This window comes from Zootoca vivipara, chromosome 1 (assembly GCF_965207765.1).
Source record: "Zootoca vivipara chromosome 1, rZooViv2.hap1.1, whole genome shotgun sequence".
NCBI lineage: Eukaryota > Metazoa > Chordata > Lepidosauria > Squamata > Lacertidae > Zootoca > Zootoca vivipara.
The window spans coordinates 56,605,597-56,621,484 of record NC_142582.1 but is presented as its reverse complement, the minus strand read 5'-3'; the positions used below and the strand labels follow the sequence as shown (position 1 = coordinate 56,621,484).

The 15,888-nt window shown below is 42.4% G+C and overlaps 1 protein-coding gene and 1 long non-coding RNA gene across 4 annotated transcripts in view; one reads left to right on the top strand and one right to left on the bottom strand.

Moving 5' to 3' along the window:
- The window catches only part of PKP3 (plakophilin 3), a 71,546-nt gene extending 68,254 nt beyond the window's left edge, over positions 1 to 3,292 (bottom strand). The window contains exon 1 of the mRNA XM_035122844.3: positions 3,138 to 3,292. Within this exon, the coding sequence (XP_034978735.1) occupies positions 3,138 to 3,179 (42 nt within the window). The 5' untranslated portion in view covers positions 3,180 to 3,292. The remainder of the gene's footprint in view (positions 1 to 3,137) is intronic.
- LOC118088796 (uncharacterized) overlaps positions 1 to 15,888 on the top strand; it is a 69,509-nt gene that overhangs the window by 23,252 nt on the left and 30,369 nt on the right. The gene's annotated exons all lie outside the window — the stretch shown is intronic.

Sequence of the window (15,888 nt, the reverse complement as noted above, 5' to 3'; positions counted from 1 at the left end):
TGGACAGCAGATCAGAGGCCAAGAGGGATTTGGTTAGGCCCCTGCCTTGGACCTTTTAAACCTGTGGTGAATCAGATGTTGTTGGACTACAACTCCCATCGTCCCTGACCAGTGGCCATGCTGGCTGGAGCTGACAGGAGTTGGAGTCCAACAACATTTACATGACCACCTCTGCTTTAAACTTTCTTGTTATTCTTTTCTTCTGGGAGCAATATTTCCTTTGAAAAATACTGTCTCTGTTAGTGGTCCCCCATGGCTCAGATGTTCACCAAGAGCCGTGCGACTTGAGATCAGATAGGCCCCTTTCCTGCTGAACTTCAAGCACTTTACAAATACCTTTCTATTCCAGCAGGCATCTTCAATAAGTTCCATTAGACCTATTTCATGTTTTGACCTTTTTATTGTTTCAATCGGGATATTATTTGATGGATGTCTTATTGACTGTTCTATAAACCGCTTTGAGGCCATTTATGGAGAAAAAGCAGTCTACAAATGTTGGAAATTAACTAACAGAGTTACAACTGGGGGATGTTCAGAATAAAAGGCAACACTAAGGGAAAGCGATCTGGAGATAGTTGTGCAAATTATGAATATGCAAATGAGATTAACTAAATTAGCATGCCTCATTTGTGGGGTATCTGACATTTGGAGGTTGTGACACAACCAAGAGGCATTCTTGCTTCTTCACCACTTCCTTTGGCCAGAGGCATTCCCTGTTCAGAGGCCAGAACAACAACAGCGTGTGAGCAGAGCATTACGTTTCACCGAGTTGCACATTTTTTTTGTACACATTCCTGTTTTCTTTCTGTACTACTACTGCTATGATGAGGATTAGACACACACCTCTTCTTTTTTTAATGAAAGATTTACAATCTGAATCAATTGATGAAGTACCAGAGCACCAGGCAGAAAAAAATGGATTCTGGATCCTACCCAGATTCCTGAACAGTGTAAACTCTGCCACATGGCCTGCACCTTCAGGATCCCAGGGTACAAGTGGGGGTTGCCTGCAAACAGAAGCCAATACAAAGGATGCTGGACATGTATTTGCAAAATTATAGGGAGGGGTGGTCCTCGCAGATGCCTACACACATGTTTTAGCATGAACAGAAGAATTCCTAAGAGAAGATTCTGAGTCTCTTGGACAGGCTCTCAAGTAGGGTTGATAAACATCTTCAGCTTGCATAAATTGCCATCTCTCTGCTACATCAAGACCTGCATTTCATCCCACCCTCTCCTGATTCCACTAAATCTGCTCTTCCCCAGAGGAGGGCTATGCTGCCAGGGTGTGGAAGGAATGCACAGAGTGAGCAATTCCTTCAGTCCCACACCCACCACCACTGCCTCTGGCACATGTAAGTTGCAGAATATGCAACAGCAAACCAAATTGATGAGCACCAACTTGTAATGAAATAGTTTCTCCCTAATGAATATTCAGTCTGTAGCTGAGTATAAGCTGTGCCTGGCATTATCACTCATTTTGCAGGCAGGAGTTCCCTTTCTTCTTGGATCATTTTTCCTCCACCCTTGCTCATTGAGAGTGAATGTGATGTGTGATCTTGGATCAACTGCTCCTAATAAAGTTGTCCTTCTTGCATAGCTATTGAATAGACATGTTGGCAACCATGTTCATGAAACTCCCACATGCTACACCTCTGCTCTCTCTTCCTTCTTGCTCCTCTTCGTTTGATTTTATGGTAATTTTTTTATTCATCCTCACAACAGACTTGTGAAATATTTTGCTAACATTCCCATTTTATAGGTGGGGAACTGAGACCACACGGGCTGCTGAGAAGGTTTGAAGTCAAGGAGTGAGACAAGCCCATGTCTGTCTTCTTAGATCAGACAAGTTAGGTGTATGCTCCTACTCTACTTTTTCTTTTTTTAAATAAAATTCTAACCTCCTGAGCCAAGTTTTAAAGCATTTTTATCTACACAGGTTATCTGCTGGAGATACCGACTTTTTCATGCCCTGCATCAATTTACAAATTTAAGCATGACATGTATTTTGTAGAAATGGCTTACTTGACCAAGTAAGGGGTTTACAGTAACATCCTTTAAGATCAAGTGAAATGGTTTTGCTAAAATCTATAAGCATGACCCTTTATGTTCCACTATAGCTCTGTGGCAGAAGCTATTATTCACTTACTCAACATTTCTAGATGTACAAAATACATTGTTATTCCCATTTCAAACAGTCACTCAACATCCCATATGAGGCTTACTGTTAAGAGTGTAAGAATTGGCATGCTGGATCAAATCACAGGCCCTTCTAGTCCCAAATTCTAATATCCACCTCTGGTTAACTCACAAGCAGAGCATGTAAGAGGTGGTGATGGCATTCTCTCTTATTTGCTCTCAGCGCTTAGAGGTGTGTGGCTTCTGGTTATATAGGTTCCATTTAGCTCTCACAGCTAATAGCCATTGATAGTCCTCTCTTCCATTAAGTTGGCTAATCTTTTTTAAGGCCTTCAACACATTTCATGATGCTGAATTCCATAATAAGTTAATTAGCCATTGTTTGAAGAAGAGGCACCCCCCTTTTTGACAGGAGAGGAATTGGGGCTTGGAAGTGGAGATTCACATGCAACCACTCATTACATTTATAGCTGATGTGGGATTTTAAAAATCGACAGATCACAGAGCCTCTAAACAATATCATCCAGAAGGATCCCAGAGGACATGGAAATGCTATCCTTTCTAGTGGGATGACCCTCTCATTGTGCCTATTCTGTCTATCTGTAGAGAAAATCACAATGACAGATCACAAGTCCCTCTCTCTCTCTGGTTTGCAGGATGTAAGCCATTTCAGGATCCAAAGGATGACTTGCTCATGACAGAGTCCTGTGCAGCTCAGTCCTAGGCAATTTTACACGAATGCAAATACCACTAAGTTCAAGGTGGTTTGGTCCCAGTGAAGCTGGATTGCAGCTCTGGTGCCATTTCACCATATTTTTGCATGACCCACCAACATCCTACTACACACTGTGCCAGAGTCTGAGATTTTACACCCAGCAGCCCAGCACTTGCTTGCACAATATCCCAACACTATCTTCTCCGAGTTCTGCTCATCCACCTCTCTACCTGTGTAGACCGAATGAAAGCATGAAATCAGAAAGAGAAAGCTGGAGACCTACAGTGTTTGGCATCCTAGGCAGTTTGTTCCCCTGCTGCAGCATCCTCTCAGTGACGATGGAGACAATTTCCCCACGTGCCTTCTTGGCCCAGGGCTTTTGAGGTCCCAGAGGCTGCCGACTGGGCAGATACTTCCTTCTGCAAACACTTGGGTAAATTAAACTCTCACTCTTTAACCGTAACCATCAGTGCAGTGTCAGGCTGAAAGCAAAAAAATTAGTCCCACCCACTGATGTTGCCCAACCAGTTAATTTTCTTTTGTTGCTGCTTTAAGCACACACACACACACACGTTTAAAATGCCCTAAGACAAGTTTGTTCTCTCTGTGGCAGTGGTGCTCATCTTGCAGATCAGCAACAACAGCTGGCTGTTGGGTGAGACTGCTATGGTCAGAGCTCCTGGCAGAAGGAAGAATCAGAAGCCCTCTTCAACCTATCCCAGCCTTTCATTTAAAGCTACCTTGACCTACAGCTCAAGTTTCAGTAATCTCTTGGCACTTGGGCAGGGCAGGGCTGAGGTTCAGATAAACAAACACCATACAGTACTGGATTAAAAAGGAGATGAATCATTACCACATCATCAGAACCTTGCTTTTGTTCCTTTCTACTTTTCCCATTCATTCCCCTTGCTGGGCTGGGTGCCTGCCTGGCCTTCTTCCCATACCTTTGAGGACGCTTCCAGTTGCTATATTCAGGTGGGCTTCTGTCACACACAAACACATCCAGGTTGCACAATTCAAACTGATTGGGAGTTCTTTTGCAACAAATCTGCTTTCCCAAAAACCCAGCCTTTTCACGATAAGGAAAGTGACTGGAAAGTGCAAGATAATACTGGCTTTGACACAAGGTCATCTAATTTCCTTGCAAACAAATGAGTATGAATCCGCAACAAACAGGTTGTATGAAAGCTTCCTCTGGGTCTGTGCCCCTTCTTTCTTTACTGGGAACCTTGGGAGGAAGTGATCGTGTCCTCTTGGATTTCATTATTCAGAGACAAAGGAAAGCTACATGTAGTTGAACTTTAAGAAGGCTGATTTGACAAAGCTTAAGGAACTACTGGATAAGATATCATGGTCAGAAATACTCAAAGAGACAGGAGTCCAAAGTCCCTGGGAGTTTCTTAAAGGTGAAATATTGAAGAAAGAAGAGTGGGATGTATCTAAGGAAATCAGTGTGGCTGCATAAGGAGCTTACAGATGAGCTGAGATTTAAGAAGGCCATGTATAAGAAATGGAAGACCGGGGAAACAGCAAAGGAGGAGTATACACAAATAACCAACAGTTGCAGGGGAGCTTGCAGATGTTATCTCAGAGCCTCTGTCTATAATCTTGAAAAATTATTGGAGAACAGGTGAGATCCCTGCAAACTAGAGGCATGCAAATATTGTCCCCATCTTCAAAATGTTGGAGGGGAGAGGACCTGTCAGCTTGATGTCAATACCAGCAAAGGTCCTAGAACAGATAATTAAACAGTTGGTCTTGAGCACTTAAAAAAGGATGCTGTGGTTACTTAGGCCTAGCATGGGTTTCTCAAAAGCAAGCCATGCCAAATGAATCTCATTTCTTTATAAACTCTCTCTCTCTCTCTCTCTCTCTCTCTCTCTCACACACACACACACACACACACACACACACACAGAGAGAGAGAGAGAGAGAGAGAGTTGAAGAGAGAGTTACAATATCCCCCATAATATTCTTGCAGAGAAATGGTAAAATGTGGGCTGGATGAGACTACTATTAGGTGGATTTGTAGCTGATTGACGGACCCAACCCAAAGAGTGCTCACTGATGGTTCCTCATTATCCTGGAAAAAGTGGCAAGTGGGGTGCCACAGGGTTCTATACTGGGCCCATTGTTGTTCAACTTCTTTAAAAATGACTTGGTTGAAGCAATTGAAGTGATGCTCATCAAATTAGCAGAAGACACCAAACTGGGATGGGTAGCCAATTCTGCAGACGACAGAACCGGGATTCAAGATGACCTTAACAGATTGGAGAACTGGACCCAAACTAGCAAAATGGATTTCAATAGGGACAAATGTAAGGTTCCGTACTTAGGCAGGAAGAACCAGATGGGGGACACCTGGATTGCCAGTAGTACATGTGAAAAGGATCTTGGAGTCTAAATGGACCACAAGCTTAACATGAGTCAACAATGTGTGGAAATGGCACCAAATATCAACCCCACCACTGGGCAGACACCAGGTGTAAAAAAAAGATGAAGTGGTATTCGACAAAGTTTTACTCAGAGTAGATCCTTGAGATTAATCAACACAACTAAGTAAGGCTCATTAATTCAATATATCTACTCTGAGTAAAAATGATGTGGAAGGGGATAAGGGCTGAGGTAGCATCAGATAGATGCTCTCGGGGATCACAGGAGCCAGTATTAAATGCCTGATATGTGGGCAAAGAGGTGCGAGTCATTGATGAAACACATGGTCAAACTGACAGGGAAGGGAGGGAGTTGACAACAGCAATCTGTTTGATTCTCACTCAGCCATACAATTAACACTTAATTGCATTTGGTTAGTAATTTTTTATTGACATCTTGTAAAACACTGCAACTAGGGTGAGATACTACATTTCCTTTGTATCTCACTGCTTTTCCAGTGAGCTAGGGACTCAGCTTCTGAAAGATTTGAGAGCTGCTGTAGAAAAAAAAAATCATATGAGCAACCTATGTCCTTTTAAATGTGTTTGTGGGAGCAGCTTACCCAACCTCCAGTTGTACAAATTCTACTTGTACAAGTTAATTATGAGAGCAATACCTGCAATAAATTGCATGGGTGGAAAGAAGAGTGCGAATGTCCAGAAAAGGCAGCCGGGGGGGGGGGGGATGAGGGAGAAGAAAGGTCACCAGAATCCTTGCTGAGGGTGGCGACATTCTTTCTCCCTCTCAGCTGTGTAGCTTGTATTAACTGTTTGCACGGTTGCAGATACAGTCTGTGCATGTACTTGAGGTTTCTTAAAAAATAGGTCACCTTTTAGGCAACACCCACATTGTAAGATGAAGAACAAGGATGCAGCGCAAATGACTTGACACACCCTCTTTTTAAAGTTTTTCACAGCAGCCTATAGCACAGGATGTTAAAAACTAGAGAGAGAAGTGGCATTGTATTCTTCACAGTGCGCCCCAAACGAGCAGCAAATGTGTTTGCCCGAAATATCATAAAGTAGTGCCTCACAATAAAAAGGGGCCTTGGTGTGGATTGCAGCCCAGCTTAAAGAATCAGGTAGCAAGTGATGGGAAAGACCTTTCTCTGCTAGAGACCCTGGACAGCAGCTGCCAGTCAGAGTAGACAACACAGAGCAGACCAACAGCTTGACCTGGTATAAGACAAGCTGCACTTTTTGTTAAAGGACAATGTGCCTCTCCTGGTTTACCTGGGATGAGGTGTGGCAGAGTGCCAATGGGCTTGCCTAGGCAGAAGCATTGAGCTCATGTATTTCTCAAATGGTGTCTCATGACACTATTAACAAATGGAGTTTTGACATGTGGAACTCCTTCACACTGCCTAGCTGTCTCCCTCTGCCTTTTCTTCATCTCAGAAGCCCAACACAACACTAGCTGGAAGCATCTGCATAGTAGCAGTAGCTGCAATATATCAGTGCTTTAAATAGTGTTGCGCAATTGTAAGCATTTTACTAGTTTATGCTGCTACCCGGTTGTCTATGTTTGCATTTTTGTATGGTGCATGTTAATAATTAGGCTACATTTGATTCAGTGTGTATCTGGATGAATTTGGCAAAGGGTGAGATGATAGGGGAACCTCAGCATAATTATTATGGGCAAGGGGAGATATGATGCAATGGAGCAGGCAGGTGACTGTGGATATTTACAGGGCCATTTCCTATTCTGGATGCTCTGCTAAGGAGTTTTGTCTGCTGGGAGCCAGACTAGCATGTATAATTGAGACTGGTTGGGGTTAGTCTGACCCAGCTATGTCTGTCTTGCAGCACAGCAGCACCAACATAGACTTGAGGGTTTGGAGGTGGTTTGCTATGGTCCAGAATAATGCCATATTTCTTTTCAGAGACATTTCTGCCCTGGAACACTGTCTGTGCCTGACTTTGGGCCAAACAAACTAGAGATACTGCTAGTTTGCTGCCCACCTGCTGTTTAGCAGCCTCTCTGGCAATCTCAAATGTGATGCTGATGAACTTCAAAATTCTGAAGCTGCCCTCAGTGGGTCTTCATGACCTCCATGAAAACCATGGGGATGTCTCAGTATGTCATCTGCTCAGTGCACAGAGCAGCACACATCCCTCAATTTCATCCTTGCCTTAGGATATGAGAGGGCTAGTCTGGAGACAAGCGAGATTAAGACAACTCTGTTATCATGGTCAGGTTTGGTCTTATGGTGGCAGTCGCTGATACCTGTTATGCTTATTATTGTGTTAGTTTTATATGTGTTTTGCAAGAGTTATTCTATATATTGATGTTTGTTTTTAATTTCTTTTCACCTTAACTTTCTTTTGACTTGTTTTTATTTTATTGTTTGGTTTTATGTTTTTATATCATTGTAAACCACTGTGATATATTTTAAAGAAACAGCGGATATAGAAATATTTTTATAAATAAATAATATTTGTTGGTTGTAATTTTAATTTTCTCTATTATTACAAATTGCCTTTGTGATTTTCCTTATGAAAGATGGCATAGGAAGATTTTCAAATAAATACAGTGGTACCTCGGGTTACAAATGCTTCAGGTTACAAACGCTTCAGGTTACAAGCTCCGCTAACCCAGGAATAGTACCTTGGGTTAAGAACTTTGCTTCAGGATGAGAACAGAAATCGTGCGGCGGCAGCAGGAGGCCCCATTAGCTAAAGTGCTACCTCAGGTTAAGAACAGTTTCAGGTTATGAACGGATCTCCGGAACGAATTAAGTTCTTAACCAGAGGTACCACTGTAAATAAATATAGGCCAAGTAAAAGTGAATTACTCACTGAATTTATGCCACTTTCTCTTGCATATTGAGAGTGGAGGAACTTTCTCCTTTAGCTTCCCTCAAGGCTCCATTGTGGATTGCTGCTATCAGAACCTTTACATGGCTCACACTGGGCAATGCGGCCAAACGGCAGGGCTTAGGAATGAATGGCCTTGAGACATGCAGGACTCCCAGATGCATAAGGACTTCCGATACAAAATCTCCTGAGCTGCCCAAGAGAGGAGGGAACTCAAGGAAGAAGCAGGAGACGAAGCAGCCTGAGGCCCTGGGCAAACCAGCTGGTGTTGGTGCCATGTAGATGGGCCCTTGTTATCATAAGCTATCCTGGTGGATAGGTGGAGCGAGCCCAGACGCAATCTATTACCAGGTGGGGCTCCCTGAGAGTGCAGTCTGTTGATGGGGAGAGGCTGAAGTGAGGTTTGCATATGGGCTGGGGATGAATATATTTAACTTTTCATCAGCAGCACTAGCTTTGTGTCTGAAGTGGGGATTAGAGCCTGGGTTTTCCCCAACATCGAAACCCAAACGCTCCAGCCACCACACTTGATGTGATGACACTTCTTTCATCTCTCTATGATAGCTCTTAGGCTTATCGCTGCTGTCACACAGGGTCAGAAAAAGATGACACAGCTTCACAACGTGTGACAAAGTGAGAGTATGTTCTGCTGGGCGAGATTCCTCATAGGTGCCTTGGGAAGTAGGAGCTGGGGAGTCATTGCTTCTTGTTGCTTGTGATGAGGGCGGGGCTTTAAGCAACAGGCGTATTAAAACTTGCATCAAACCAGTGAGGCAAGATTTCCAAAAGTGCTTTAGGGCAATTGCTCGCCTTTCAAAAGTTACTCTTGCAGAATGATTCTCTAATAAGGTATGATGTTGTTTTGAAAACCAAGCCATTTATTGGTCTGCCTGCGGAGACTGATAGCCACTATACAAGTTATGAGTGTAACCTAGGCCTGACTGTAATTGTGTGTAGAGAAGTCTGGATATTTGTAATAGAGGACATTTGTCCGTGTGTCCACTCCCAGCTGTCTTGCTGAGTGTCTTGCTCACCATAACAACAAGCAAATCTAATTTTCTCAAGATATTCATATCTTGAACCAATAAAAGATGAATTCTGCAATCTGTATAGATTATGCAAATTGAACACAACTCCCAATATTTTCCAGTATTGTTTCTGCAGTGTTTAGTACTTTGCATGATTTATTCTGGTTTTGCTGGTCATGGGAAGGGAAAGGATTACACAAGGTACTGAGAAGACCAGCCCCAATCTCTAAACCTTATATAGTTATCGTCCTTCAAGTATTCAAGCTATAGGCTCCAGAAACTTTTTCTTTTTAAACATTAACACTGAGATTATGAGGAAGCTGAATTCTTCACCTAGGAGAATAATGCATGCATTTTTCGTGCTTCTGCAGAATCACAGTGTATGTACTGTCCAACCATTGTTGAAAAAACATGCAATCTGATGTCTGTCTGGGAAACAGCACTCATATATTATGTGAAAATATACTTAGGTGATATACAAGAAAGCACTTCTAAAGCAACACAAAAAGGCTGAAACGATAGCGAGAAAGTGAATGTGTAACTTGCATTTAATTTTTGGAGGAAAATGGAAAGCAGGCAATATCACTTGGAAAATCAATACAACCCAGGTGGTTAGGAAGGTCCAACAGAGACTCCATTTCCTTAGGGCCTTGCGTAAGAACAATGTCAAACAAAAATTGATGATCTCCTCCTACCGGTCCACAATAGAAAGTGTCCTTTCATACTGTATTACAGTGTGGTACGCTGGTTTGACAGCCACAGACAGGCAGTCCCTACAGAGGGTGGTGAATACAGCACATGATATCATGGGCTCTCCCCTGAGTTCACTAGATGACTTCGCAGGAGACCAGTGCCTCAGAAGAGCGAAGAAAATTCTCTGGGACTACTCACACGCCCTGGCCAGCACCTCATTAATCTCCTACCTTCGGGCAGGAGATACAGAAGTATAGGCAGCTGCACCAACAGGTTAAATAACAGTTTTTATCCGTGGGCTGTTGGGCTGCTGAATGGAAAAAAATAGTGGTGCAATTGATTTCCAACAAGTACACAGAGTACAAACAAGACTGAGTGTATGTGTGTGGGGGGGGGGCTTGTTTAATTTCACTGCACACAGGTGGTGTAGTGACAATAAAGGTTCATTATTAATATTGCAGATAACTGTGGTGACAACTCCTGACTAAAGCCTGATTTTCCAGAGACACATGATGACAGTTTTGAAAGCAAAATTCTACCCGCCTGCACCCTGGGCACTAATACTTGGTGGTTGGTTTAAATTTCATTTATTCTTTTTGTTTGCATTATCTCTATTTATTGCTAGAAGCTACCTTGTGTGAGGATGTTGCCCTTAAAATAAAGGAATAAATATTGAAAATAAACAAGTAAATAGTCATAGGAAAACCTGTCTCTATGCAGTGAGCCAGTGTGGTGTAGTGGTTAAGAGCCGGAGACTCGTAATCTGGGGAACTGGGTTCGCGTCTCCGCTCCTCCACATGCAGCTGCTGGGTGACCTTGGGCTAGTCACACTTCTTTGAAGTCTCTCAGCCCCACTCACCTCACAGAGTGTTTGTTGTGGGGGAGGAAGGGAAAGGAGAATGTTAGCCGCTTTGAGACTCCTTAGGGTAGTGATAAAGCAGGATATCAAATCCAAACTCTTCTTCTTCTTCCTCTTCTTCCTCTCTATCCTACACATTGACCTTGTTCCACCAAGTATCTGCATCTCATGCTATTGCCTCCACTGAATGTTACTGGAGCCTTGGGGATTCCGTTGTCTTCACACATTCAGCTGTCCCTGAAAATGGTGCAATGTAAGAAGTACGGCAGCAATGAGAGCTGGGTATATGCGCAGCACAATCCCAAATGGCAGCAACACCCAGCTAGAATAGATGTCTAAAGTGGAAATTCAGTTTGCAAAGCACATTGAAAAACATGAACTTTACTGCATGTTACACCATTAAAGAAAAGATGGTGAATATGCAGTTTTGGTGGTACTTTACACCATCAAACTCTCCAAAATGCAAAAAAGCAATTTGAATAAGTTTGGGAAGTGTGGAGAAAAAGTAGGAGATTTTTATCACATGTGGTGGACATGCAGTAAAATCAAGGAGTTTGGGAATATTATTTATGATGAGATAAAAAAACTTTAAAGTAAAGTAACATTCCTAAAGAAACCAGAAGCTTTTCTGTTGGGAATCTTGGGCAGAGATTATCCGGAAATTTTAAGAGAAATCTTTCTTTATGCAACGGTCTATTAATAGCATCTAATTGGAAAGGGGAAAAGATACCAACGTTAACAGAATGGCAAAATAAATTATTAAACTATGTGGAATTGGCTCAGTTAACAAATAGGTTAAGATGTAACAAAGAAATCATTTTCTCAAAAGTGGGAAATGTTTAAGAGATGCCTACAAAAAAAATAACAGTGACATACTATCTATAGCAGTGGTTGAATGACCCTTGTGTAAGCAAAATATTAAGAAACAAAGAAAAATCAGTACGATATGTTGTAAGAAAGTATTAGAAAGTACGTTTAAAAAAAGGTAATAATTATAAGTACATTCAAAATCATAAATATCAACTATATCAGGAAATGATGGGAAGTCCATTTTATTTTACTTTGATATATGTTATGTTATTTTATTTTATGTACCGTATATTCTGGCGCATAAGACGACTAGGTGTATAAGACGACCCCCAACTTTTCCAGTTAAAATAAAGAGTTTGGGATATACTTGCCGTATAAGAAATACAACCCGGTGTATAAGACGACCCCCAACTTTTGAGAAGATTTTCCTGGGTTAGAAAGTAGTCTTATACGCAGGAATATACAGTAATATTATTTGATCTTGGCTAAGCGGAAATCTAAGTGGAATTTGAAGTTTAAATTAACATCCTATAGTAATGAAAGAAAGAAAGAAAGAAAGAAAGAAAGAAAGAAAGAACTTGTTACCACCTCGTTGACTTGCTAGAGGTGGCGCTGTGGTTAAACCACTGAGCCTAGGGCTTGCTGATCAGAAGGTCGGCGGTTCGAATCCCTGTGACGGGGTGAGCTCCCGTTGCTTGGTCCCAGCTCCTGCCAACCTAGCAGTTCGAAAGCACGTCAAAATGCAAGTAGATAAATAGGAACCGCTACAGCGGGAAGGTAAACGGCGTTTCCATGTGCTGCTCTGGTTTGCCAGAAGCGGCTTTGTCATGCTGGCCACATGACCTGGAAGCTATACGCCGGCTCCCTCGGCCAATAATGCGAGATGAGCGCGCAACCCCAGAGTCGGTCACGACTGGACCTAATGGTCAGGGGTCCCTTTACCTTTACCTTTAAGCGGAAATCTAAGTGGAATTTGAAGTTTAAATTAACATCCTATAGTAAAGAAAGAAAGAAAGAAAGAAAGAAAGAAAGAAAGAAAGAAAGAAAGAAAGAACTTGTTACCACCTCGTTGACTTGCTAGAGCAGGAGTGGGGGGACCTTTGGCCCTCCAGATGCTGTTGGACCTCAACTCCCATAAGCTCCAGAGAGCATGGTCAATCAGGACGCCAAGTATGGGGGGTCCCATACAAAATTCTAAATCAGAGAGCTGCCCCCCCCCCAACTTCTGTAGCAGCAGTGTGCTTACACCCTGAGGCATGTGTGTGCGACATCAGCATGCCATGGGGCATGTGTGCATGGTGCACTGTTGTCATGTGGCTCCTGAGCCCGCTCAGTCATGGGGGCAAAGTGGTGGTCAATGATTAGAGATGATGGGAATTGTAGTCCAGCAATGCCTGAAGGGCCCAAAGGTTCCCCAGCTCTGTGCTAGGGTAAGGAGGGTCCACCAATTATCCTGGCCCCCTAGCAGGTGATGTGAATGCTGCTGCTCTGGTGAAGGTTATTTGAGCATAGAATTCAGTGTTCTTTTTCTCTTAATAGTTATACATTGGTGTGCAAGTCACATGTATGACACCTGACACATCCATGGGTGGTGGTGTGTGTGTGTGGCACTGCAGAAGGAGTCTTTTAGACCCTATCCAGCTTTCTTATTTCAGTGCCAACATAGCCCCTTCACAACCTTTGTTACAATGCTGCCTTGTCTGGTAGTTCGCCACAAGTGACCTCCTCTATATTCCTTGACTTTTACTTAGCATGTAAATTCTGCCATTTTCAGTTTGTCTCTCTCTCTTCACAAATATTCATGCTCTCAGCCAGTTTCTGTTTTTAATGCAAGTTTAGCATCACCGTTAGCCAATGGACCGATTCTATTTGCATACATTTGCATTAATTAATATAGACAAAAGGACATTGGAAAGAATTCTTCCCCCACCCTTCTCTTTGGAAGCCTCTCCGACTTCTCTCTCCTATAGCATATTTGTGAATTACCTCTGCACTATGAGGAAATACTCTCCAGTGTTCTGTTTTACAAAATGCTATTTTCTGTGAATTGGAGTGAAACATAGGTCAGGAAAAATTAAGGCATGTGTATTACTCTGGAGCTATTTGTCATACACTGGCAGGTGTAAAGGCCCTATGATGGAGAGGAGAGCTGTGTTTAGGGAGGATAATCAAATGCTAAAGTGGCACACCACTGAGATCTGCTCTTTATCTGAATAATTACCTATGGCTGACTATTTAGGTGTTAGTAACCGGGTCAACACCAGTTCAGCAGCTGTACTCTTTCTGTCTGACTTCAAGAGTCGAGCACTTAGATGCCATGCTCAATGCTTCAGGTGTTGTTTTGCTTCAGAACTATTTCTCTTATATGGTATAACCATGGCCTATGCTTGCAGCTGTGTTGCACCCTACAGTGCAATTGGTGATGGCTTCCCATCTTATCTTTTACCAACACCACATAATGTTCCTTGGTTCCCATATATTGTGTTATTGCTGTTGTGTTGCTTTCTATTGACGTTTTGTTGTTGCTGTTGACTTTTTAGCTGAGGGAAGTATGTGTTCTTTTAGGGCAGAAACAGACCACATTCACACCATACATTATTTGGTGGCCAGGAAAAAATAGATATATAAAATGAGAATTCCTGGATGCCAAGATCCAAATTAGGGGCAACTACTCTTTGGTGAGATTTATTTTTTAAAAAAATGCAGCGAAGTTAAGTGTTGAAATATATGCTGTTAGACCTTTACAATATGCTCGTCTAAGTTTCTTCCAAAATAGTCTCCTCTTTCCACAGCACAGGAAAAGACCATGGTTTGACAAGTTAAAAAATGTTTTACTTACAAACTCTCCAAAGGTCAGATTTATGTGCATTTCCATAAATTAGTCATAAAACACAGGCAATACATCTTGGCTTAATTACTTCAGTGAAAGTTTCTAAATTGTTGGTATAGGGATACAAGAATGCCTTGTAAAAGCCATGTGGTCTGAGCTACAGCAACCAGCTCAGACCTCACACGTTGAGCTTCTCAGGTAGACTGAAGGTGAACAAAGGCCTTGATTACCTTTCTCCCAAGGTGAGGAGGAGTAAACTAGCCACTCTGGGAAAGCCGTGGATGTTTAAAATGTATTATAGTGCTTTAATGTATGGTGTGATTGTAGCCACAGTTTGAAATCAGAGAATATGAGATTAATTGACACAAGCCAGGATCATTAAACTGAAGGGAAAGCCTTGTTTGCCATAGCTCATACTATCCATTTGCCCTTGGCATGAGGAAGGATGTAGACACAGGAATGTGCTCTGAGACCAGGGGTTGGTAACATTGTGGGTGGCAGCTTAAAAATACCTTATTAAAAATAACCTACCGGTAAGTGAAGGGTGGGAGTGTTGTGAGGTACCCAGAGGCAAAAAAAGTGAAACAGAGTAGCAGGCCTCATCAAGCTAATACCACATTAGGAGGTATGTTCCTGAACGGTAGAAGAAACAAACAAAATCAATTCATTTATCTTTTTTCTAGAATGTTGTCTCTCTTTGTAAGACTTCCCTTTATAAGAAAAATTACATCTGATACATTCTTCTTCTTTTGCCCCTAAGGAAGATTCTTATCAAAACACTTTGGGCTTTTTATATCTTCTATACTTCAGAAATAAATCATCTTATGGGTACCAGCTGGAGGCCCACCTTTCGTTCTGTGTTGCTATTTATAACGTTTACCATCCAGGCACACAAAAATTGCCTCATGAGACAATAGTTGTCTCCTTCATCTGGGCTTGCCATCTCATGGCTTTGAAGGGCGCCTTTAATCAGCTGGATGTCAGGTTGAGGTTCAGCAAGAATGAGGGAAATGGCTTTAGCTATAGGATAGGTGAGGGGGCTGAATTCCTTCCTGCCACTGAACTATTAAAGGATCAGGAATAGGTATTCCTGAAGTAGCCTAAGAGAGAGGGTCATTGATACAGAAAACCCTTTTCTCTGACACTACTATTTCCTCCCATAACTTCTGAAACATGGAAGGTCGTCACAAAACCTGACACTCCATATAATACAAGATATGGCGGGGTAGCCAATGTGGTGCTCTCCCGATGTTGTTGGACTCCCAACTGCCATCAACCCCCAGCTAGCATGGCCAATGGTTAGTGGTGATGGGAGTTGTAGTCCAACAACATCTGGATAGACAGCCTACCCTAGGCTATTGCTATCACCCTAATTCAGGGGTCAGCAAACTTTTTCAGCAGGGAGCCGGTCCACTGTCCCTCAGACCTTGTGGGCGGCCAGACTATATTTTGAAAAAAATAATGAAAAAATTTCTATGCCCCACAAATAGCCCAGAGATGCATTTTAGATAAAAGGACACATTCTACTCATGTAAAAACATGCTGATTCCTTGACCATCTGTAGG